Source organism: Brienomyrus brachyistius, unplaced genomic scaffold (genome assembly GCF_023856365.1).
Source record: "Brienomyrus brachyistius isolate T26 unplaced genomic scaffold, BBRACH_0.4 scaffold35, whole genome shotgun sequence".
NCBI lineage: Eukaryota > Metazoa > Chordata > Actinopteri > Osteoglossiformes > Mormyridae > Brienomyrus > Brienomyrus brachyistius.
In genome coordinates this window covers 4,143,883-4,170,403 of record NW_026042310.1, presented here as the reverse complement: position 1 = coordinate 4,170,403, position 26,521 = coordinate 4,143,883, and the positions used below count along the sequence as shown (strand labels likewise).

The following is a 26,521-nucleotide window of genomic DNA, read 5'->3' as shown; positions in this document are numbered from 1 at the left end:
TGAAGAGATGATAAAAGATATTTAAAAATGGACAGACAAGAGGCCTTTCTAACACGATACAATACGATATGTAATTGATTTAATTCTGTGCGTGTGTGCAGTATAGGGAAAATGTGCAGGAGCAGTGAGATGAAAGATTGCAGGAAATAATAAAAGAACAAGTAAAGAGATAAATATCAGCATCATTAGGGGGAAGTTGTGGGGGGCTTCGATAGGGGAAGTGGCAGTCTTTGAGGATGGGAGGGTGGGAGAGGAGCCCCCATGATCCTCTCTGCTGTCCCTGCTACCTGCCGCAGGGACTTACAGTCAGCGACACTGCGGTTCAGTGACGGGTGGGAGAGGAGCCCCCATGATCCTCTCTGCTGTCCCTGCTACCTGCCGCAGGGATTTACAGTCAGCGACACTGCGGTTCAGTGACGGGTGGGAGAGGAGCCCCCATGATCCCCTCTGCCGTCCCCGCTATCTGCCGCAGGGACTTCACGTTGCAGTTCACAAACCAGATGGTGATACAGCAGCAGAGGGAGCTCTCAATGTTTCCTCGGTAGAACGCGGCAAGGACAGGGGGAGAGAGGCTGGTCTTCTGCAGCTTCTGTAGGAAGTGGAGACGCTGCTGGGCTTTCCTGGTGATGGAGGTGGTATGCAAAGCCCAGGAGAGCCTGTCTGCCTTGTGCACTCCCAGGAACGTCACACTGCTGAGCTGCTGATGTTTAACACTGAGTGAGCAGCAGGGTTCTTGATGAAGTCAGCAACCATCTCTTTGCTGCCTGCACCACCTGCAGTTCAGGCTAGGTAATCCATCGCAAGCTAAGCAGGTTTGGGCCTGGTCAGGAGCTGGATAGGAGACCGACTAGGAAAGCTGGGTTCCTGCTGGAGGAGGTGTTGATTGGGCCAACAGGGTAGCCCATCCTGTGGTCAGTGTGGATCCCAGTGCCCCAGTGCAGTGACAGGGATACTGTGCTGTAAAAATGACATGTAAAACCGAGGTCATCAAAGATCCCTGGGCATCTCTCGAAAGAATAGGGGTGGTGCCCCGATGTCCTGCTAAATTGCCCACTGTGGTGCTTTCAAATCTGGCCTTCTGATCATCCCCTGTATCTAACAGGTGAATTCTCTCCTGCCCCTTCACCACCTTAGATACTGTGTGGTGAGAGTACTGGGGCAGAATGGCTGCTGTCATCATCCAGGTGGGGGGGCTACACAGTGGTGGTGGCTGAAGTGGCTCCCCATTCCTTCTGTAAAGCGCTTTTTTTTAGCGTATTTAGCTAGTCTACATTTGATAATTTATCCTATTACATCTGAAATGATTATGAAATGACAAATTATTGACATTCAATAATCAAATCTGAATCTGGGTAACCGTATAAAATGGTTGCTCAAATCAAACTGATTTTTTTTTGCAGTTTAAGCAACACTAGAACATCAAATGTGACATTATATTTGTTGACACAAAGAAAATCATTCAGTAACACCGATGACAAAATATAATATCAACGATTTGTTAACTATTTCAAATATATCAGTTTATTTGAGATTTTTTTTTATCAGTTAAACTTATTAAGTGTATTATGTATTTCAGTCGGGTAAGTTGAATCACTACATAAACTTGGCAAAACAAAGCAAAAAGACAATGACGTAGGCCCACATAAATTCTTATAGAACAACAAACAGAGTGCTGCTGAATCCCGCCTTAAAATGTTTGGATTTGTCCGATTTGCAAACGGCACGAACACTGATTCATACTGTCAGTGTTTTCATGATGTTGTCCGGTTGGCATCGTCGAACTGTGAGCTGCAGCGTGCGCTGCGACGGTTTGCAGAATGAGGATCAACACCTCCAAGTCTGAGACCATGGTTCTCGACCAGAAATGGATCGCCCCCTCCTGGTGGGGGGATGAGTTGCTGCCTCAAGCAGAAGAGTTTACGTATCTCAGGGTCTAGTTACATTTACATTACATTTACAGTATTTGGCAGACGCCCTTAGCCAGAGCGACTTACATAAGTGCTTTAAGACGCTGCGATTAATTTTTCCAATACTAGCTCAATAAGGACCCAAGCTATGAATACCATCTATCTGAATACTGTTGAGAAAGTGCAAAAAATTTTTTTTTTTACATACACACACACGGAAAAGAGCTGAGTAAGAATAGAGTACTACTTCAAGTATTTCTGAAAAAGGAAAGTTTTGAGTTGTCGCTTGAAGGTAGCCAAGGTTTCCGCTGTTCGGACATCAAGGGGGAGTTCATTCCACCAACTAGGTGCCAGGACAGAGAAGAGCCGAGATGTGTGTCTTCCTTGTGCCTTGAGGGGTGGTAGGACCAGTCTAGCAGTGCTGGAGGATCGGAGAGATCGGGGCGCAAGTACGTTCATAAGTTTAGTTAAATAACAAAAAATAAACTGAAATAAAAATTATACTGAATTATTGAAATTCTTTTTGCTGGATGCTGTGAGTCATTTGCATTTCAAAAGTGAAAATGTATCTCATGCCATGTTCTGTCCTGTGTTTGATTATCTCTCTCCGAGTCGGAACTTGGATGAAAATGGACGAAAAACATCACTTCCTGTCGGAAACAGGCCTCTTTTATGACGGTGATGTCGACTTTGTTTAAAAGCAGCGGCGATACAACTAACTTCATCCGTCCATCCATCCATTTATCCTACTGGGTCGTGGGGGGTCCGGAGCCTATCCCAGAAGCAATGATAAGTTGATGATAAGAAGGCCTATGATGTCATCTACTTAGATTTCCAAAAGGCTTTTGATGTTGTCCCCCACAAGAGGCTCCTACTTAAACTCAAAGCGACAGGTATTTTAGGTACCGTAGCGACCTGGATTGATAACTGGTTAACAGATAGGAAACAGCGAGTAGTTATAAGAGGCACAATGTCACAGTGGGCTTGCGTTCATAGTGGGGTACCGCAGGGTTCGATTTTAGGACCACTATTGTTCCTAATTTACACAAATGATATGGATACCAATATATACAGTAAACTGGTGAAATTTGCAGATGACACCAAGGTGGGTGGTGTAGCAGATACTGAATTAGTGGCTCAGCAGCTACAGCGGGATCTTGATTTAATTAGTGACTGGGACGATACCTGGCAGATGAAATTTAACATCGATAAATGTAAGGTACTCCATCTAGGGAGCAGAAATATAAAGTACAGATATTTTATGGGTTCCACTGAAATAAAGGTAGCTGATCATGAGAAAGACCTTGGTGTGTATGTTGATGCTTCCATGTCCCACTCTCACCAGTGCGGGGAAGCAATAAAAAAGGCCAATAGGATGTTGGGGTATATCTCCAGGTGTGTGGAGTTTAAGTCAAGGGAGGTAATGCTAAGATTATACAATTCCTTGGTGAGACCTCACCTAGAATATTGTGTGCAGGTTTGGTCACCATATCTTAAAAAGGACATTGTGGCCTTAGAAAAGGTGCAGCGTAGGGCCACAAAAATGATTCCTGGTCTTAGAGGAATGTCATACGAGGAACAGTTACTTGAGCTAAATCTGTTCAGTCTCAAGCAAAGGAGACTGAGGGGGGACATGATCCAGGTATATAAGATTCTAACAGGTTTGGATGCTGTTCAACCAAATAGTTACTTCAGCATTAGTTTAAATACACGAACTCGTGGCCATAGGTGGAAATTAGCGGGAGAACATTTCAAGCTGGATTTAAGGAAGCACTTCTTTACACAGCGTGTAGTCAGAGTATGGAATAGCCTTCCTGATAATGTAGTGCAAGCTGAATCCTTGGGTTCCTTTAAATCAGAGCTAGATAAGATTTTAATGACTCTGAGCTATTAGTTTAGTTCTCCCCAAGCGAGCTTGATGGGCCGAATGGCGTCCTCTCATTTGTATAGTTCTTATGTTCTTATGTTCAATGGGCACGAGGCAGGGAACAACCCAGGATGGGGGGCCAGCCCATCGCAGGGCACACTCACACACCATTCACTCACACAGGCACACCTATGGGCAATTTAGCAACTCAGATTCGCCTCAGCATGTTTTTGGACTGTGGGGGGAAACCGGAGTACCCGGAGGAAACCCCACGCCGACATGGGGAGAACATGCGAACTCCGCACACATGTAACCCAGGCGGAGACTCGAACCTGGGTCCCAGAGGTGTGAGGCAACAGTGCTAACCGCTGCACTACCATGCCACCCCCACAACTAACTTAAAAACTCCTAAAAACTAGCATTTAAAATTATGCTGCAAACTTTCAACAAGCAGTATAAATTGCTAAAGAAAATGTAAAACTGCCATTCCAGAACTGTACCAAATAATGTCATTTTTAATTTTGAAAGAGATCTCATTTTACGGTCGCTTTGCTTTTCCCTGCTCTGCTGTAAATAAAGCCTCACACCCCCCTCACACCCCCCCACACCCCCCTCACACCCCCCCACACCTCCCTCACACCTGGCCTCGACTCCCCTGGTCTGCGACCATGACACATGGAAAGATTCTGTAAATCTTCCGCCCCGTTGCAACCCTAATCGCAACAGCCCTACCAGTGTACATTTATTTATTTTTTTGTTTTGAAACTGTAGTGGAGAAATAGGCTGTTAAGGGCCTTGCTGAAGACTTCAGTGGTGAGATCACTCTAACCACAGCCACAGCTTCCTAACCAGCAGAGCTACATGCTGTCCCCAGGTTCTTAAATTAAACTCTCACTTTAGTTTTCGCCCTATCATCAACTTTACTTTGAATAGGCGCAACTGACATCTTCATACTGACTTCTTCTTTCAGCCACATTCAGCTCATTGTGCATCATCACCAAAAAAATAAAAAGAAAACATAAAAGACGACCAGCAACCAAGGAGTGAAACGGCACCTTTCAGATGAGCAGCACGCAGGCGACAGGTGTAGCTGGACCGACCCGGAGGAGATGAATCACCCAGAGACCATTGAGATGAACCACTATGAAAGTGACCCTCCGTCACAAGACGTCTACGAGACTCTGCACTCCAAGCCGGCAGAGACTCGCTTCAGATCGGCGGGTGAGTGCTTACTGTCGGTTTATTTACTGCTTTTTACCTCTGATATTTTGCATCCTGATATTAGACATGCAGTACATTTGTGACTGTTTTACTACTTTTAAACAACCAATGAAACACCCTTATAAGTTGATAGGCTATGTAACCAAGCGTATATTTCTTTTATTCTCTCCGTTCTATGTGATTACCACACTGCAAATTTCGGAACCGTTTTTCTTTATTAACCGCCTAACTGTTTTTTAAATAACCTAAATTAAAAAACTGACGGTTTTTTAATTAATCGATAAAGTTATCAGTTATCGGTTAAATGGTAAATTATGACAACCCCCCCCCCCCCATTACGATTAACAGTGTATTATTACATTTGCCTCCCCTCATTCTATAACCCCCTGCTCATCTTCTAACACAGTAGCATTTAATTAGTAATTATGGTCTTCTTGGGGATGAAACATTTCTCATGACTATACCGGTTTCCCTGGTTTATGACGTGAATGCTGAACAGCGGAGCTAACTAGCGGTAGGTCCAGAGGTGGAGATTTCAGGTCCAGAAAGTACAAATACAAGTAAATGGTATGGTATAAAAGTGTCATCTGTAGGTTGCAATTTATTTAGCAGCATTTTAATTGTGGTCATGTGTTAACATAATTAATAATTTCATCATTTGTCCCAATCAGGAAGCTATTCCACTGTCACGTTTCCTGTTGCGGCAGAGCGTGCAAATAGCTGAGAGCCAGACCCTCTTATGAGCGCATTGACTTCCGCCTGCTGTCACGTCATAGGCTGTAAGAACATCAGATAAGAGGGCGACGATTGGCTAGTATTTCACGGTTTTATCAACAGTTAGAACCGCAGTGATTAGCAATGCTCTTTGTGACTATAAGACTTATCTGGACAGGGATGTTAAAAGGAGCAGTTAAAATAAGTTTAAAAACATTTAATAACATTTAAAAATATAAAAAATATTTTACACCATTAACTAAATTACATGTTAAACTGCTCGACAGGAGAAACTAAAGTGCTGGCTTACTGTGAAAGATAACTTCAACGGATTGGATAACGGATGTCCTCAGCTTTCCAACTTAGAGATCAAAATTTGACAATGATTGCTCACTGGTTCGCTCAGCAAGTTTGTGCCAAACTCACTTTGACTTTGACAAGAACCAGAGAGACAGACTGACAAGGGAGGACCAAACACAGCACAAGACCAGACATGAGACACAATTACAGGAACTAAACAAATGTGGGTGTGGGCAACACTAGGGAGTGCTGAGGGGTCTTGGGAGCGGGGCAGCATCGAGGGGTCAGTGGAGTTGGATGGCACCCAGGGGACTGCCAAGCTGGGGGACACCACTGGAACTGCAGGACCGGGACCTGAGAGTGATGTGGGATCTGCAGGGCGAGAGTAAGTAAGGGGGCAGGAGCAGGGACAGGAGGGCCCAGAGGGGCTTGTGGGGACAAGAGGGTCCAGAGGGGTTTGTGGGGACTGGAGGGCCCAGAGGGGCTTGTGGGGACAAGAGGGCCCAGAAGGGCTTGTGGGGACTGGAGGGCCCAGTGGGGCTTGTGGGGACAGGAGGGCCCAGTGGGGCTTGTGGGGACAAGATGGTCCAGAGGGGTTTGTGGGGACTGGAGGGCCCAGAGGGGCTTGTGGGGACAAGAGGGTCCAGAGGGGTTTGTGGGGACTGGAGGGCCCAGAGGGGCTTGTGGGGACAAGAGGGTCCAGAGGGGTTTGTGGGGACTGGAGGGCCCAGAGGGGCTTGTGGGGACAGGAGGGCCCAGAGGGGCTTGTGGGGACAGGAGGGTCCAGAGGGGTTTGTGGGGACTGGAGGGCCCAGAGGGGCTTGTGGGGACAGGAGGGCCCAGAGGGGCTTGTGGGGACAGGAGGGCCCAGAGGGGTTTGTGGGGACTGGAGGGCCCAGAGGGGCTTGTGGGGACAGGAGGGCCCAGAGGGGCTTGTGGGGACTGGAGGGCCCAGAGGAGCCTGCAGGGCAGGAGCCAGAACTGAAACAATTGTCATGGAAATTTTTGTGAATTAAAGAATTTCATTCTTTAAGCGCCCGGTATCTCCACGCTTTTCAAGCAATGAGATGATGCTGCCAGGTATCAAATCCCCTGCTTAATGTGGTTGTATCGTAGCTACACCTGTGAAACTTGCAGAAGCAACTCATGAAACACTCAAACATAAATGATAAAAAGCACTCGATGATGAGAGCGACAGAAATGCCCCCCATTCCTACAACCCTGGGTGTATGCTGGTGCCTTCAGAGTGTCCACTGTTCCCTTTTTACTTAATGATAGAGCATTTCTGCTTAAGATCTGTATTTAGAATTTAAATATGAACAATGTTGATGGAATAATTCAGGGGTAACTAGAAAAGACTACTTTCTTCTTTGTGTTTCAGGGGTCCAACAAAGTCCTGACAGAAAGAAGCTGGTCTTCATCCTTCTGACTGCCAACACGCTCCTGCTGGTTACCATACTGGTGATGGTGGCCGTTCACTGTAAGTCATGATCTCCACGTTGGAAACTTAAATGTTTCCTCAGGTCCAGCTGGCCGGCATTGACTGTTTACTGCAAACATACATCCTCAAGCTTTGATTAAATGCATCATGATACCATGTGGCCTTTGTTCACTGCAGTGGATAAATCAGCTTGGTCGATTGCTCCTCCGACAGATCACCGCGTCTCCCAGCCGCCTCCGTTTCCCCCCAACAACGGTGAGGAACCCCTGTCCCCAGACAGTGCAGTAAACATGCGAGGTTTCAGTGACCTCCCAAGGCTGATGAGGAAGACATTGAATTATTTCCTCATTGACACTTAAAAACAAGTTATGAAAAATCTCCATGCCTGGGTTAGACTAAAGCTGCAGGATATGTGAGTGTTAGAATACACTGCATGTGCCACACTGCATGTGACACAGAAACATTCACTCCTCATTCAACCAGATGAAAGTTTATCTCCTTTGAGATCTTCCTCTGTGTCATTTGCTTCCTCTAACAATCACTAAATGATCCACGTCACACTAGTCGAGTTTGGCAGCCCAGTTATCCGACATCAGTGAGCCGCACCAGCTAATCTATGATTAAATGGGTCTCTGTTGATTCTTTTGAACACGCAGAAGAGTGGTATCTCCATGAAGACACGTTCTACCTGTTCTGGAGCAGCCAGGGCAGCTGTGAGGAAGCAAAGGGCTTCTGTACCAAGAGAGGAGCCCAGCTGCTCACTGTGGATAGTGGGAATAAGGTAGGTTGTGCACTGGCTACTGGAAATACATGCAGTGCCCAGTTTATTAGGTATGCCTTCTTGCTAATGCAAACAGTGAATCGTATGGCTTCACCCTGCAGTTACTGTGCAGCTGAGAACTCGAATGGTTAAGTTGCATGATATAATCTATAACATATTTGCCACTGTATGAAGTTACTGCAGTCTGATAAGAGTGTGGGTCCCTTTTAAGGACTGGGTGAAGTCAGTGGTCAGGGGAAGGCAGGTGTTTGTGGAAGAATCGCCTTCTGCTGGTTCTGGAATCAGCGATGATGAGGTAAGAGAGCAGCACTGGGGTCACAAGTAGAGAGACACGCAGGCAGACAGACATTCAGGGAGTGAGACACGCAGGCAGACAGACATTCAGGGAGAGAGACACGCAGGCAGACAGACATTCAGGGAGAGAGACACACAGGCAGACAGACATTCAGGGAGTGAGACACGCAGGCAGACAGACATTCAGGGAGAGAGACACGCAGACAGACAGACATTCAGGGAGAGAGACACGCAGGCAGACAGACATTCAAGGAGAGAGACACGCAGGCAGACAGACATTCAGGGAGAGAGACACGCAGACAGACAGACATTCAGGGAGAGAGACACGCAGACAGACAGACATTAAAGGAGAGAGACACGCAGACAGACAGACATTCAGGGAGAGAGACACGCAAGCAGACAGACATTCAGGGAGAGAGACACGCAGACAGACAGACATTCAAGGAGAGAGACACGCAGACAGACAGACATTCAAGGAGAGAGACACGCAGGCAGACAGACGTTCAGGGAGAGAGACACGCAGGCAGACAGACATTCAGGGAGAGAGACACACAGGCAGACAGACATTCAGGGAGAGAGACACGCAGCCAGACAGACATTCAGGGAGAGAGACACGCAGGCAGACAAACATTCAAGGAGAGAGACACGCAGGCAGACAGACATTCAGGGAGAGAGACACGCAGGCAGACAGACATTCAGGGAGTGAGACACGCAGACGGACAGACATTCAGAGAGAGAGACACGCAGACAGACATTCAGGGAGAGAGACATGCAGGCAGACAGACATTCAGGGAGAGAGACACACAGGCAGACATATCATTCCCGATAACTTGGAAACTGAAAATTCCCAACCGCCTACTTAAAAAAGTACTACAGAACAGCTTAAAGGAATGAATTAGTAATGCTAATTTGTTTAAGCAAATGCTAATTCCACTAATTTTTGATAGGTAACATAACACAGCAATCCTCACAGAATTGTTAGAAAATTAGGAAATTAGCACATAGTAAATCATGATGTACACAGTGTGAAGAGTAAATAAGCATCTTTTTGATTTTACATCACTGTCTCTCTCTCTCGGCAAAGCCTTTACCGAGCCGATCCTTCTGCAGTGGAAAACTGAAGTGAACTGGAACCGGGCTGTAACTAGTCTCTCTTTGTGGTGAGGCTCAGGTACGGTTCAGTTCCTGTATGCCTGTGGAAAAGCACCATTAATACGTCTCACACCCCTACAGGACGGTGTATGTGACGTCTTCCCCAGCGGCCCAACCGTCTCTGGAAGTCATGGCCTTGCCGGCTGGGTGTGTCAGAAACCGACATGATTTATGTAAGTGAATTTCACACGATCTGTGTTTCACGCATGTTACAAGCAGATGTGAATAGAGGACGTTCACTTAGATGAGCTCTTGACCTAAAAAAGTGCCCCCCCTTCCAGACTCCGAATTTCCTAGAGCATTTTTTACATAAATATTTTTATTTAGCAAAAACTTTTGTCCAAAGTGGCATACAAGTGAGGTAGATACAAACCTACAGCTATCAAGGAGTTAACCAGGCAAAAGTGCAGCTGGGCTGAACTTCCAGTGAATGCTCTGGTAGAAGTGTGAGCAGTTGTTCCCACAACACAAGAACCTAATAAGACTATTATTCAAATCAGTAGCAAATACATTATTGAGATCATTCAGGGAAGCCTGAGTGGTATCAGGCTAGTAGTGGAATTCCTGGAACAGAGAATAAGAGGTTTCTTGGAGGTGGACTGGGATTCTGCTGACTCTGATAGCCTGGACCAAGGACTTCGAACTTATGTGAGCATGAATAGGGACCCAGTGAAAATAGACAAGGCGCAGTGGGACATGAGAGCTGATTGAATACCAGACCGGCTGCCGCATTTTTAATCAGCTGCGACACTCTAACAGCACCAGCAGGTAGATCTGCCAGATATCAGTCACACTAGTCTAATTGCGAGGTAACAAGTGCATGGACTAGAAGCTGAGCTGCATTCTGAGACAGAAAAGGTCTGATCTTCCTGGTGTTATACAGGGTATATCTACAAGACTGGGAGAGCGCTGGTATGTGCTCAGCAAAGGGCAGCTGGGTGTCGCTCAGAACCCCAAGGTTCCTAACAGACCTTCATGGGGACAGTGTGATAGAACCAAGCTGTACAGAAGAAAAGAGGGGAAGTGAAAGGACCCAGAACAGAGCCTTGGTTATTACATGATGTGATTTAGACAAGTGTTTCCCAGCCCTTTTTCTGCCTTGGCACACTTTCCGAAAGGCAGCATTTTTTAGCTGCTGTACTGCAGCTGCAAGACACTTGGAATGATCTGTCTGATAGGTGCAAGTCAATCCAGCTCGGAGCAGACTTTGTGATAGGCTGAGAGAAGGTGGCCTGGAGGATTTTGGTGATTAACTGCGTCAAGAGCCATACAGAGGTTAAGCATGATCGGGACGGACAGCTAGGATGCAGCTCTTGTGGATTTCAGATGATCCATAAGGACGAGGCGAATGTCTCAGTCGAATGTCTAGGTTTGAAGCCAGTCTGAAGCCAGACTGGAGATGGTGCAGGAAATTGTTCTGTTAGAACAAGTCAGAGACAAAGGAGAGCAGTTCAAGAGATTTTAAGATGAATGAGAGGAGACAGACTGGTTGATAATTCTCAATCTGTGATTGGCCAAGTGGGATCTTACGGACGAGAAGCTTGGGGTCGACAGCCTGCTCCGGGCTCCATGGTACCTAGTTGGCTCTAGTCGAATGAATTTGACTCAGATTGTTAGAAAAGGCTTCCACGCTTCCCTGCCAAACATTGTTTAACACCCTGTCTTACGCCTCCCTCGACAGGTAACAATTACCTGATTCATAAAGCAAAATGGGGGGCGGAATGAGGAGCCACCGGGACTGAAAGAAGAAAGAGAGGAGAGTCAGAAGGCTTGTTTTCAATCATTTTTTAGCTGTAAAAGGTTTAATGTGGGTAGTAACATGCAGGTAGTGACATTAGTTGCTGTTTCTTTGCGGCACTCTTACAGCACTATGTTCTGTTTATTAGTACTGCTCAATTAAAAAAAAATAAAAATTTGGTTCAGAATTTTACCGAGTGTTTACCGAGAGTACAGAGTGTTCTCACTGCCCTGTCTTGCGTTGTGCTTTTCTCGTCCTGCCCCCTCCCTGCCCACCCCCCCCGCCCCCCCCCCCCCCCCCGCCTGCTCTGACTCATGTTCCCGCTCTTTGTCTCCTGAGCCTTCATAGCGCTCATCTCCCCAGCTTCTGACTTCTCTGGACCCCAAACTCTGATTCTTGTCTACCGATTCTATTTCTGATAGCCTGTGCCCTGTCTGGTAAAGCATCACCTCATACACCAACACACACCGGTTCCCTTAACTGCGTGTTTGTGGACTGTGGCAGGAAGTCTATATGACATGGGGGGAACATGCAAGCTCTGTACCACTGGAACCAGCACTTGCACTGGTATTTTCTGCTTTTCAGTGAACCATCAACAGTTCATACACGGTCGAACATTATATACCACTTTTAAAGACTTTCGAAATCTGGTTTCAAGGGTACAGAGCAACTGAATGTAACCAGGAATTATTTGGATTAAGATTAAGTACAGCAGTATGAATATAGTACACAGACAGACATGTGTATGGTGCTAAACAGACATGACGCAGAGAGAGTACACACATAGTGTAAACAAGTAAATATCCATCCATCCATCCATTTTCCAAACCGCTTATCCTACTGGGTCGCGAGGGGTTTGGAGCCTATCCCGGAAGCAATGGGCACGAGGCAGGGAGCAACCCAGGATGGGGGGCCAGCCCATCGCAGGGCACACTCACACACCATTCACTCACACATGCACACCTACGGGTAATTTTAGCAACTCCAATTAGCCTCAGCATGTTTTTGGACTGTGGGGGGAAACCGGAGTACCTCGAAGAAACCCCACGACGACATGGGGAGAACATGCAAACTCCATACACAGGCAGAGACTCGAACCTCGGTACAAGTGAATATGGCTCACAAAATTAAAAGTACACAAAATATGCTGGAAACATAGTATTATAGAAATTAATATTTACAGGTAACAATAAGGATAATATACTAGTGATGGTAATACAAATAGCAGCAGATTTGTACGTCGGCAAAGATGACATTTCCTGGCGTGTTATGGCTGAGGGTGGGGGGCAGGACAGCGGAGAGGTGTCTGACGGTAGCAGGCAGGAATGATCCCCCTAATGTTTTTAGTGCACAGTGGTGAAATGAACCAGTGGCTAAATGGGCTTCAGGATAGCGCCCCCTGGTGTCTGTTACCAGGGGTCAGTGCTGCCTCAGCACCAGCCTCTCAAAGGTCTGAAGCGCTTAAGGGAACTGAAACTCGCTTTGGAACGGAGAACACAAGCGATGTCTTTTTAAATTTAGAATTAAATTTCCCCAAGTAAAGCCTTAAAGCGTCACTTTGAGATAGACGGGATTACCCTGACTACCCTAGACAGCTCTCTGTGTACACCAGTGCTTATCATAAGGGTACATGAGCATTCATGTTAGATAAACAATCTAGGGTGGTCAGGGGTAATCTTATCTATCTAAAAATAGCATACAGTACTGTGCAAGAGTCTCAGGCAGTCAAAGAAAAACACGCTTAAATGATTTTCATGTTGGTGTGAAACTTTGATATTTTATCTGTCAGAGTGCGTTACCTATTTCAAAACATTTCCTAAAGTAATAATTAAATTTTTTCTTTGCAGCCTTGTCCTTGTGTGACCATTAAACACTGCATTTATTTTTGGAACTAATTTACTTAATTAATTAAGTGAGCTGGTGATGAAATGTATCGCATAGCTTATATGGAAATGCTGAGGTGCCACTCAGAACTGGTTTGGGAACTGAAGCGGTGTTCATCGAGACATCAGTGGCTTTTGGAGAAGAGAGGACATCCTTCTTTGTTGTGTTTCACTGCAAATATTCACTTTCTATCTAGATAAATAGCTCTAGACATTAAAACAAGCTTAAAACTAAAAAGTACTTCAAACTGACCGCTTTATCCCAAGTTTAACCTAAGTTTATTTCTGGAGCTCTGTCGCCCTCCAGAGGTGGAATGAAGTTATTCTCCTCAGAGCAGATTGCACCCAGAATTAGGAAGTTCCACAGACGATTCTAGGCTTTATAGCAAGGGGGCGCAAGGTGAGAGAGCCCAACCAGTCATTAATTGCTGGCCACGCGAAACTAAGCTACGCCTGTAAATTTCTAAAAAATAAAATAGATAATAACATTCATGATATATTTTCTTACACATTGATATGATTAATACAAGGCAGAATTTCAAATATTACTTTACAGTACAATTTAATTTTTATGTAACTTCATGTTTAAAGAGCATCCTCATCTGACCAATACACTGTCAGAAAAAAGAACAAGTTTGTATCTCTGAGAATACAATTACTTGTAAATGTAGGTATTACACATTTTGCAAGTTCATTAAAGACCTAAAGGATGGAGGTTGATAATCCTATTAGCAATTATGACTGTCTAGAGTCAACAAATGTAATAACGGTTCAGCAAATATGAGCCAAAACATAAAACATTGCACTATAGCGCCACCATTAGGCTGACCAGTGTCTCTTTACAGCCCTGAACAGTGGCGGGAATGTTGCACGATAACAGCGAATTTCATGATTCTCTGTCGTATACAAGGGTAATTATAACCTGCTGAAAGTTCGTATGTCAGACCCCCTCCTCTACCCAGCAGCTCTTTCTAAATCTTGAGTCAGATGTTTATGATAAAATGGCTCTTTGCTTTAAAAAGGTCGCCGACCGCTGATCTAGGAGTTCGAAAAGGTAGATTTTGCACATTGTGCAGAAGAAGGAAAATCCTAAGAAATACAATAAGACCCCTAAAAGAAACTAGAGGACCTTCCAGAACAGCAGGATGCAGGTGTAGCTGGACCGACCCGGCGGAGATGAACCACTATGAAAGCCACCCTCCGTCTCAAAATGTCTATGAGACTCTGCACTCCAAGCCGGTGGAGACTCACTGCAAATCTGCAGGTGAGTGCTTACTGTCGGTAAAACTCTGGTATTTTGCATCTTATCCAGGGTGTCCAGCCATGTGCTATCTGCTCCACTCCCTCCCGGATAAGTGAGTGTTAGAATACACTGCATGTGCCACACTGCATGTGCCACACTGCATGTGCCACACTGCATGTGCCACACTGCATGTGCCACACTGCATGACACAGAAACATTCACTCCTCATTCAGCCAGATGAAAGTTTATCTCCTTTGAGATCTTCCTCTGTGTCATTTGCTTCCTATAACAATCACTAAATGATCCACGTCACACTAGTCGAGTTTGGCAGCCCAGTTATCCGACATCAGTGAGCCGCACCAGCTAATATATGATTAAATGGGTCTCTGTTGATTCCCTTGAACATGCAGAAGAGTGGTATCTCCATGAAGACACGTTCTACCTGTTCTGGAGCGACCAGGGCAGGTGTGAGGAAGCAAAAGCCCAGCTGCTCACTGTGGATAGTAGGAATAATGTAGGTTGTGCACTAGCTACTGGAAATACACACAGTTCATTAAGTATGCCTTCTTGCTAATGCAAACATCCGCTACTGCAAATGGTGAATCATGTGGATTCTGCTTAAGTTTTCACGCTCTGTGGTCTCGAGGTTACAGAGAAACTGTGATACACAAAAAAACTTCCCTTCAGGGCGGTTCAGTGGTTGAAAAGAGGCCAGAGGCCAGACTGCTTGCAGCTGACAGGAAGTGTAAAAAAACATCTCAGGGCAGCAGTGGTGTGCAGAAAAGCTTCTCTGAACTTGGACTTCCTAGTCTAGTCTACTCCTACATTAGCAGTTGTTTTGGAGGCAAAATTGGGTCCTACCTGGTACTAACTGAGTGTCCCTAATAAAGTGGGTCCTACCTGGTACTAACTGAGTGTCCCTAATAAAGTGGGTCCTACCTGGTACTATCTGGGTGTCTCTAATAAAGTGGGTCCTAGCTGGTACTATCTGGGTGTCCCTAATAAAATGGGTCCTTCCTGGTACTATCTGGGTGTCCCCAAGAAAATGGATCCTAGCCAGTACTCTCTGGGTGTCCCTAATAAAGTGGGTCCTGCCCGGTACTATCTGGGTGTCCCTAATAAAGCGGGTTCTATTTGGTACCATCTGGGTGTCCCTAATAAAGTGGGTCCTACCTGGTACTATCTGAGTCTCCCTAATAAAGTGGGTCCTGCCCGGTACTATCTGGGTGTCCCTAATAAAGTGGGTCCTACCTGGTACTATCTGAGTCTCCCTAATAAAGTGAGTCCTGCCCGGTACTATCTGGGTGTCCCTAATAAAGTGGGTCCTACCTGGTACTGACTGAGTGTTCCTAATAAAGCGGGTCCTACCTGGTAATATCTGGGTGTCCTGCTGGTGCGGGATCTAAGGCTGCCGGTGCCCTCAAGAACCTCCAACCGGACCCTGTTCCCCCCTGCTCTGCCACAGTTTTCACCCCATCTTTGAGCCTTAGGTCCCACACCAGCAGAAGCTTTAGGTCCCACACTAGTGGAAGCCTTAGGTACCGTACCAGGAGGACTAAACCTGGTAATTAGCTGATTAAGGTGTGTTTGAGCAGGGAAATCTGCAAACTGTAATGCAATGCAATGCAATTTTATTTATATAGCGCATTATCACAACATTACATTGTCTCAATGCGCTTTACATTTCTGCCACGTAAAGACCCCCCAGTGAGTAAGCCAAAGGCAACGGTGGCAAGGAAAAACTCCCTAAGAGGAAGAAACCTTGGGAGGAACCAGACCCAAAGGGGGGGCCCATCCTCCAGGGGCCGGCAGAAGAGTCAAACAAAACAAGATTATATAATTTAAGCTAATACAGGGGTTGAAATTTCAGTCTCGATGCAGGGGCAGACCTACATCTACAGGATGGGACCTACATCTACATGGGATCTACAGGATGTTGGGCGTTGTTTTAGTTTTACTCTTGCCTAACAACTGCGATGTTGCTACATTGTGGATTAAGATAGTCACATAGTTATTTAATGGTTGAAGCTGACACTGCGTTCGTGCTCAAAAGTTTGATCATACTGTAAAGAAATTCACTTTACATTTCAACTTTACATTTCACTTCACTTTACATTACAGCTCTTTGCCCTGATAATATCTGGCGGAGGTGACTTGCTAACTCCTATTTACAGTTAGCTTATCGTGCAGCACCATAAAAGAAGAAGTAAACAGATAAAAAAAATCAAGAGGTCTAACAACTAAGGAACAAAACGACACATTCAGATTATCAGGACGTAAGTGGCAAGTGTAGCTGGACTGATGCAGAGGAGATGAATCACCAAGAGACCATCGAGATGAACCAGTATGAAAGCACCCTTCCAGCTCAAGACGTCTACGAGACTCTGCACTACAAGCCGGCAGAGACTCGCTACACATCTGTGGGTGAGTGCTTACTGTCGGTTTATTTACTGCTTTTTACTTTACCTCTGATATTTTGCATCCTGTCTAGGGTGTCTCCCCCCCCCCCCCCCCCCCACACACACACACACACTCCCGAACATGATCAGAAGAGAATAAACTCTTAAAAGACGTAAAAGGATATTTCAACATACATTTCAAGACATCTTATATTCGTTAGTTTCAAGTTTGAACTTTACTGTCATGTAGTTTTTTTTTACTGCAGTAAAATAAAACAAGTAGTAAACCGTAAGATACAATAGTAGAATGATAAGGTGCATAGTACAATGTTTAGCATTTGTAAGTCCTATCTAGTACTGTGCTCCACTCTCTTGTACTACAGTCTTTTGTATACTTGCAAACGCTAAACACTGTCTACTAGGTGCTGATTTAAAGCAATTTTTCCAGGTCTGTAGGCCTACTAGAGAAATTACTCTTTTTGGGATACAGTTCGTTTGATTCAGTTCGCCTAAAAGAACAAACTGTTCTTATTCGTTCACCAACTTGTTACGGCGGGGCACGGCGCAGACAGGGAGGAGAGCCGATCCACGGAACAGCCCCAAACAGCCAGGGGTCTATTCACAGAAACTGAACACAAGAGGGATAACCACAAAATAAAGGGAGTGCTAATGAGTGCTAAGTAAAGTTACAACACTTTCTACAACACAGAATGAACAGAGGGGGCTAAAAAAACATGGAGAATGATGTACAAAAACTAAAACACACCCAGCACAGCTGCACATACTCATACACACTTGCGCCCGATTTTGACGATCTAACACAAACCATGAAGCGTAAAGAGCAAAACACAACTAACGTTCACGGATGTGTCTAAATGCATTTCGCAATTCTGTGGTATTCTGTGGTAACTAGGAAAGAGTAGGACGACGAGAATGATTCCTGCTCTTAGAGGAATGTCTTATGAGGAGAGGTTAGCTGAGCTGAATCTGTTCAGCTTTGAGCAACTGAGACTAAGGGGGGACATGATCCAGGTATATAAGATTCTAACAGGTCTGGATGCTGTTCAGCCATTCATGGCTATTTCAATATTAGTTTAAATACTAGAACTCGTGGCCATAAATGGAAATTAGCGGGAGAACATTTTAAAACGAATTTGAAGAAGCACTTCTTTACACAGCGTGTAGTTAGAGTATGGAATAGTCTTCCTGCTAGTGCAGCACAAGCTGAAACCCTGGGTTCCTTTAAATCAGAGCTAGATAAGATTTTAACAACTCTGAGGTATTAGTTAAGTTCTCCTCAAATGAGCTTGATGGGCCGAACGGCCTCCTCTCGTTTGTAAATTTCTTATGTTCTTAAATTCTTTAGAATAGTTTCTTCGTTGTGTATCAGGGGTCCAACAAAGTCCTGACAGAAAGAAGCTGGTCTTCATCCTTCTGACTGCCAACACGCTCCTGCTGGTTACCATACTGGTGATGGTGGCCGTTCACTGTAAGTCATGATCTCCACGTTGGAAGCTTAAATGTTTCCTCAGGTCCAGCTGGCCGGCATTGACTGTTTACTGCAAACATACATCCTCAAGCTTTGATTAAATGCATCATGATACCATGTGGCCTTTGTTCACTGCAGTGGATAAATCAGCTTGGTCGATTGCTCCTCCGACAGATCACCGCGTCTCCCAGCCGCCTCCGTTTCCCCCCAACAACGGTGAGGAACCCCTGTCCCCAGACAGTGCAGTAAACATGCGAGGTTTCAGTGACCTCTCAAGGCTGATGAGGAAGACATTGAATTATTTCCTCAACGACACTTAAAAACAAGATATGAAAAACCTCCATGCCTGGGTTAGACTAAAGCTGCAGGATATGTGAGTGTTAGAATACACTGCATGTGCCACACTGCATGTGCCACACTGCATGTGCCACACTGCATGTGCCACACTGCATGTGCCACACTGCATGTGTCACACTGCATGTGCCACACTGCATGTGCCACACTGCATGTGCCACACTGCATGTGTCACACTGCATGTGCCACACTGCATGTGCCACACTGCATGACACAGAAACATTCACTCCTCATTCAGCCAGATGAAAGTTAATCTCTTTTGAGATCTTCCTCTGTGTCATTTGCTTCCTCTAACAATCAGTAAATGATCCACGTTGCACTAGTTGAGTTCGGAAGCCCAGTTATCAGACATCAGTGAGTTGATTCTCCTGAACATGCAGAAGAGTGGTATCTCCATGAAGACACGTTCTACCTGTTCTGGAGCGGCCAGGGCAGCTGTGAGGAAGCAAAGGGCTTCTGTACCCAGAGAGGAGCCCAGCTGCTCACTGTGGATAGTAGGAATGAGGTAGGTTGTGCACTGGCTACTGGAAATACATGCAGTGGTCAGTTTATTAGGTATGCCTTACTGCTAATGGAAACATCTGCTACTGCAAATGGTGAATCTTGTGGCTGCAACCTAATGCATACAGCAGACAGTCAGGGAGCTCTTGAGGTTTTCATGCTCTGTCGTATCTCGTGGGTACAGAGAACCTGCGAAACACGAAAAAGCGTCCAGTCAGAGGCAGTTCAGTGAGTGGAGAGAAGTCAGAGGTCGGACTGCTTAAAGCTAACAGGAAGTCCAAAAATAACAGCCCAGTGCAGCAGTGGTCTGCAGAAAAGCATTTCTGAACACATGGCTCGCCATTGTCTACACTAGGAGTTGTTCTGGAGGCAAAATTGGGTCCCCCCTGATATCATCTGGGTGTCCCTAATAAAATGGGTCCTACCTGGTACTAGCTGGGTGTCCTTAAGAAAGTGTGTCCTACCCGGTACTATCTGGGTGTCCCTGATAAAGTCCCTGATAAAGACTTTATTAGGGACATGCAGATACTACCGGGTAGGACCACCCGGTACTATTTGCGTGTCCCTAATAAAGTGGGTCCTACCCGGTACTATTTGCGTGTCCCTAATAAAGTGGGTTTTACCCGGTACTATCTTGATGTCCCTAATAAAGTGGGTCCTACTTGGTACTGTCTGGGTGTCCTTAATAAAATGGGTACTACCCCAGTCAGATATACCTTGTATAGTTGGTCCTACCCATTACTAGCTACGTGTATCTAATAAAGTGGCCACTCTTTGTATATTTGCCACTATAAGTTACTGTAGTCTGATAAGAGTGTGGGTCCCTCTTTAGGCCTGGGTGAAGTCAGTGATCAGTGGAAGGCAGGTGTGGGTGCAAGGATTTCCCTCTGCTGGGTCTGGAGAAATGTGGCACATAATCTACAAGGTAAGACAGCAGCACTGGGGACACAGGCAAATGGACAGGCAGACATACAGACAGACGGACACACAGGCAGGCAGACACATAAACAACAATATGGAAACATGGTAACATTTCATTCTCATTGATCTCCATTTTAATGCATGATAATGAAGATGATACAATAACTGCTGCTCCTACTACCCAGTGATATTGCAGATGTCGGGGGGGGTGGGCTCTTTGGCAAACTTCTGACCCCTTTTATACACCCCCCTCCTCAACATCTATGAACAGTAAGCTCATGTGGCGGGGGGGGGGGGGGGGATGAGGGATTGTATCTTGACTTAAGATTTTCTGAAAATGACACTGGCAAGAAGCGTCTCTCCTGTGGGTTGCCTTATCTGACGTCACGCCCCCTACAGGACTTTGACGATATGATCACGCCGGGGTATGAAGATCTACAGTGTGACGTCTTCCCCAGCTGCACAACAGCCTCTGGATGTCACGGCCCTGCCGACTGGATGTGTCAGAGGGCGTAACAGAAGGGGGGCCTCCGCTTGGCACCTGAAAGTCTGAGAGCAGCCAATGGGGTTAGAGAATAAATAAATTAACCTGTCGTCACCAACTCTCCATCAGTGTTTGTTACCAGGGGGCGGGTCTGTGGGCTTCTGTGAACACAAGCATGGTATTAATCGTCTTCATGGATGATTGGCCCCTGGTAGTACTGGCCCTGGTCCACCTCGAGCCTGAGGGGGCGGAGCCAGAGGCCGCTGGGGGAGTCACTCTCCTCCTGGACAGCAGATGCGATTCGTACGAATGTCGGTAATGAGCGCACCATGCAGTCAGACACGGCCGGCTCCTCCATGTAGCTGCAACTGTAAACAGGAAGCATGTGTATGTGCTTCTAAAGAACCACCTCCATTTTTCAAAGGAAAGGCGGTACTCGTTATTAAAAGACTTTCTTAGTAACCGCATAATATGGCTAGAGAATGGACAGACAAGCCAGAATGCAGTTTTCAGTGCGTTTATGAGTTTGGCAACGGCACCTGAAAACAGCCACAAATCATTTTCACAAATATTCAGATTCATCCATCCATTTTACAAACCGCTTATCCTACTGGGTCGCGGGGGGTCCGGAGCCTATCCCAGAAGCAATGGGCACGAGGCAGGGAACAACCCAGGATGGGGGGCCAGCCCATCGCAGGGCACACTCACACACCATTCACTCTCACACGCACACCTATGGGCAATTTAGTAACTTGTTTTTGGACTGTGGGGGAAAACCAGAGTACCCGGAAGAAACCCCACGACGGCATGGGGAGAACATGCAAACTCCACACACATGTGAACCAGGCGGCGACTCGAACCCGGGTCCCAGAGGTGTGAGTGCTAACCACTGCACCACCATGCCGCCCCTATTCAGATTCATGTTAATACAATAATTCCGGAATGTTCTGTAAAACAGGGGGATGTCTGCAGTCTTTCCACAGGGGTGACAGTGAGTATTGTACTGAGGTTAGCGTGGGGTGGGGGGGGGGAGATATTTTGGGCAAAATGCGTAAACATAAAATTAGCACGATAATTTAGGTAAAAATACAGGGGAAAAAAAACACAAAACCTAAATTACGGGGGAGCCATAAAAATGATTTTCACAATTACTGGTGGCTCCCTGTTTAAATTACATTTTTAAGGTTCCTAAACATTTGGGCGGAAAGTGTGTGGCTCTGTGGGTTAGTACACTTTGCCTGCCACCATAAAAATCACACCAGAATTGGTAGAGCGATGTCACGATGTCATCCAGTTGATCTAGGGAGTGACTAACAATGTCTCCTCAACTGTACATCACTTTGGATCAACACAGCTGCTTAACGAATGCTTTGCCGCTCCGCGGTCAGCAGAAAATAGCCGCGGATGACGCTCACACAGGCACTACTGACATCCCAGTAGGAGGCCGCTTTTCTTACGATATAATCCCGTAACAATCAGCCTTCGCGTGGCAGCAGCTGTTACCAGAGCCAATTTTCAGCAACAGAGTCGCAGAAAGAGTAACGGTCACAAACGCAGGCTGTCGCCTCGACGGGAGGCGAGCGGCGGAAAGAGCCGGAAGTGATGATCCTGCCTTACAGAGATGTGAAGTTTAGGGTTAACTTGTATGGGAGGGGGGGTGAGAAAACATATTTCAGATTATTTTCAGATTAACTGTCTTTAACTGTTCCCAGTGGCCGTCAAATTTTTCTAGGTCAGGTGAGGTTGGGGAGCAGCGCTGATGCAGCGCGTTGCCGCACCCACCACATGGCGAGATGCCTCAGAATCCCGGCAGGCGACCCCCCCCTCCCTCCCCAGGCAGACACACCCTCAGGGAAACGTGCCACATGACCGTAGCGCCATACCCGACACTCCCTCACAAAGTAGGTAACGTGCCTCATTCAGGACTCCCTGAGCAACCCCTCGTTCTACGCAGAGTCACACCAGCGATACCCAGGGATTCTCCGAAGAGACACATTAAAATCAGTCATTAAATATCAGTAACCCAGGCTCTGCAACAATAACAATGTTACTATGCGAGGCTTTTTAGTAATAAGTAAAAGCGTTTACAGCAGCAGTGTAATGTACCCTTCAGCTTTTCCAAATATACACGTACTCAAAAGATCGAATCTTAGGAACACGTAGGGCAGTATTGTAGAGCCGTAAGAACTCTCCTTCCCTTTGGGGGGGCCAGTGTATCATCATCAAACATCAGAATGCCGGTGTGTTTGTTTGAGTGTGCATGTTCAAATGGGAAGTTTAAGGCCTTCTTACCTGCATTTACCAGCCGTGAAATCAGTCCCTCACACAGCCCTCCTGTCACGCTGTCGGCAAACCCAAGATCTCGGCACCTGTGCAGCCACACGCCCTGTTACAGAGCTTCTGTTTCACCCCAGAAGCAGGTAATGGACGGTGTTTCCAGAACAAAGAAATTAAACAAACTGGAATGTAACTTTCTTTGTGTTTGTCAGGGAAGGTCAGCCCATTTTCTGAAGGGACGCTGACTTAAGCCACCCAAGTTCACTTTGTTTCAGATGGGGGGGGGGGGGGGGGGGGCACCAGCGGTAAAGCCAATCATGGGTGACACAATAGCTCCAACTGGCCCTGCTGCTTGCGTTGCGTAAAAGCAGCGTTTCCACAGAGAATGAACGCGTCACACGTGTGTGCGAAACAGGCAGCAAAGCAAATATTACTTCACCGACTTTCCTGGCTGCAGGGGCCGATTAGTGTGATAGAAGCCTGGCATTCGAGGAGGGAGTGACGAAGACGCGGAGAGAATTTCACATCTGCCGAGAAAATCTGAAATAAGACATGCACATTAATTATGTCATTTGTTCATACACACACACACACACACATTTGTAAATTGTGAGGACCGTCCATTCTTTTCAATGAGCATAACCCTATAACAACCGTAACCTTAAATAACCAAACAAAATACAAGACATTTGGCATGTTTAGTTTTTTTGATTGCATTCATAGATTTTTTTATAATAAATTCTGTTTCCCCTTGTGGGTACGAAAGAAATGTCCCCACAATGTCAAAATATCTGGACTCAATCGCAAATGTGGGGGGGGGGGGGTATTTGGTCTCCACAATGTTATACATATATGACACACACAAACCCACACGCACCCGTCTGTGTGAGCGTCCTGCCTGAAGGAATCATAAGAACATAAGAGATTTACAAACGAGTGGAGGCCGTTCGGCCCATCAAGCTCGTTTGAGGAGAACTTAACTAATAGGTCAGAGTTATTAAAATCTTAACCAGCTCTGATTTAAAGGAACCAGAGGCCGCTGGGGGGTTTTAGCTTGTGCTACACTAGCAGGAAGACTATTCCATATTCTAACTACATGCTGTGTAAAAAAGTGCTTCCTCAAATTCGTTTTAAAATGTTCACCTGCTAATTTCCACTTATGGCCACGAGTTCTAGTATTTAAACTAATACTGAAATAGCCATTTGGCTGAAAAGCATCCAGACCTGTTAGAATCTTATAAACCTGGATCATGTCCCCCCTTAGTCTCCTTTGCTCGAGGCTAAACAGATTCAGCTCAGCTAACCTCTCCTCATAAGACACTCCTCTAAGACTAGGAATCATTCTCGTAACCCTGCGTTGCACCTTTTCCAAGGCAGCAATGTCCTTCTTAAGTATGGTGACCAAACCTGCACACAATATTCTAGGTGGGGTTTTACCAAGGAATTGTATAATCGTATCACCTCACTTGACTGAAACTCCACACACCTAGAGATGTAACCCAACATCCTACTGGCCTTTTTAATTGCTTCCCCGCACTGGTGAGAGTGGGACATGGAAGCATCAACATACACACCGAGGTCTTTCTCATAATCAGCTACCTTCATTCCAGTGGAATATATAAAATATATGTATATTTCTGCTCCCTGCATGGATTACCTTACATTTATCTATGTTAAATTTAATCTGTCAGGTATCAGCCCAGTTGCTAATTAAATCCAGATCCCATTGTAGCCCCTCCGCTGCTAGATCAGTATCTGCTACACCATCTATCTTGGTGTCTTCTGCAAATTTAAGTAGTTTACTGTATGTATTGCTGTCAATATCATTAATGTAAATTAGGAACAATAGTGGTCCAAAATTGAACCCTGCAGTACCCACTATGAACGCAGGCCCACTGTGACATTGTGCTTCTAATAACTACCCGCCGCTTCCTGCCCGTTAACCAGTTTTCGATCCAAGCTGCTACAGTTCCTAAATCCCTGCAGCCAGCGCGGAGCATGCACGCTTGATCGTGGTTCCAAAATAATGACAGACACTTGTTTTCTTTTGCTTTTTTTGTTGTTCAAGCAACAAAATGACATTGGCTACATCACAGGCAAGAATCGCTATGGTCTGCCATTTTGCAAGTTTGCCATTAAGAGGAGAGAAAAAAAAAGCACAGTCATTTAATTAACCCTGTATCCCCGCATCCCTCAAATTCTACTCCTCAATATACAGAAAACAATGCGTAAATCCTACAGTAAAAGACATGTGCTGCTCATTCCGTTCCACAAAGCATCATTATCTTATTAACATAATACAGCCTTCATCACCAGTGTAATTTCAATTATACTGAACTCTGCAGTAACACTCCTCCAAGGGTCTTTCCCCGTTAAAGGACTTTAAATATTTTTTTTAAAAAAGCTGAAGCTTGGCTTCTTGGGTTTAACTTGGTCTAAAGCAGTGTTTCCCAACCCGATCCACATTTGTGCACCCTCCTTGCTCCCTGCCAGACAGCCCACATTTTTGCTCCCTCCCTGCCAGACAGCCCACATTTTTGCTCCCTCCCTGCCAGACAGCCCACATTTTTGCTCCCTCCCTGCCAGACAGTCAACATTTTTGCTCCCTCCCTGCCAGACAGTCAACATTTTTGCTCCCTCCTAGCTCCCGGTACCCGAGGATCGGATTGGCAGACATTGGTCTAAACCTTAAATGTTTAGCGTTTTCGAAGTTAAACTCCTACCAAACTGCCTTGGTTTCAAAATGCTCTTGTCATATAAAGAATTAGTTATCAGCAGCTTTTAAGGCAGTAGAGTTCATGGGGAAATTAACACACAGACAGACTACAGCCAGACATACATGCAAACATTCCTGAAATCTTTACTTCCTCAGTTTCCTCAATGTTTTCAGTATAAATCAGTCTTAAATAAAAGGGAAACAATGATATAAAATATCTATCATGTAAAAATCATAAACCTGTAAACTTGAATGAAAAAGCAGGAATTACCCTTTTATAAAGAAATGTAAAAACCTTCTTCGACTTATTTCAGAGACTGAAATCCAGATGCAGGCTTGCTTAAGATAATCTTTTTTTGTTTGTTTGTTTTTTAACAAAACTTGCAAAAAGTCAAGACGAAAATCTACAGCGTTAAAGCACATGAGTCCACTGTGGTGAGTCCCAGGGCGGGACAGACAGCGTGAGAATATGAAATCAGCTTTTCATTTACGTGTGCAGCGATCCACATGCAGGGGGATTACGTACGTCCTCTGCCGCCGACCGGCAGCTGAGGTCCGGTAAAAACAGCAGCAGCATCCTGGTCCGTGGTTATAAAGCAAAAGTTCAGTTTCTGATGAATTAACCACAGCGGTTTGCAGCTGGTGCAGAAATAGTGAGGCGGAAATGCGTGAGCACTAGAGCTAGAGTGAACAGAAGTATGGTACAAAAGCACGACACCGTGCACTCCGCTGGAGGATAGGTAGCTTAACGTTAAAGTCCGTCACAGGCGTAAGCTCACACGCACACGTCAATCAGAGTCAGAAAGAAAATCCAGGGGAGGTGGGGGGGAGGGGGGGGG

At 45.7% G+C, this 26,521-nt stretch overlaps 1 protein-coding gene across 3 annotated transcripts; it reads left to right on the top strand.

Annotated features, from left to right (window-relative positions):
* The first annotated feature begins 4,653 nt into the window (after nucleotides 1–4,653).
* On the top strand, nucleotides 4,654–20,807 carry LOC125721878 (uncharacterized). 3 transcript variants are annotated; one of them, XM_048998024.1, is made up of 7 exons: nucleotides 4,654–4,995; nucleotides 7,391–7,489; nucleotides 7,628–7,705; nucleotides 8,107–8,231; nucleotides 8,443–8,526; nucleotides 9,759–9,850; nucleotides 11,359–11,588. In XM_048998024.1, exons 1-6 carry the CDS (start codon nucleotides 4,884–4,886, stop codon nucleotides 9,843–9,845), a joined length of 585 nt encoding a protein of 194 aa, XP_048853981.1. In that variant the 5' UTR covers nucleotides 4,654–4,883; the 3' UTR covers nucleotides 9,846–9,850; nucleotides 11,359–11,588. The 3 variants fall into 3 exon arrangements, with proteins under 3 accessions (XP_048853981.1, XP_048853980.1, XP_048853979.1); XM_048998023.1 differs by lacking the exons at nucleotides 7,391–7,489; nucleotides 7,628–7,705; nucleotides 8,107–8,231; ... (1 more) ...; nucleotides 9,759–9,850; nucleotides 11,359–11,588 and adding exons at nucleotides 18,331–18,429; nucleotides 18,568–18,645; nucleotides 19,164–19,288; nucleotides 20,117–20,209; nucleotides 20,605–20,807 and having other exon boundaries at nucleotides 4,679–4,995; XM_048998022.1 differs by lacking the exons at nucleotides 4,654–4,995; nucleotides 7,391–7,489; nucleotides 7,628–7,705; ... (2 more) ...; nucleotides 9,759–9,850; nucleotides 11,359–11,588 and adding exons at nucleotides 16,210–16,965; nucleotides 18,331–18,429; nucleotides 18,568–18,645; ... (1 more) ...; nucleotides 20,117–20,209; nucleotides 20,605–20,807.
* Nucleotides 20,808–26,521: the final 5,714 nt, after the last annotated feature.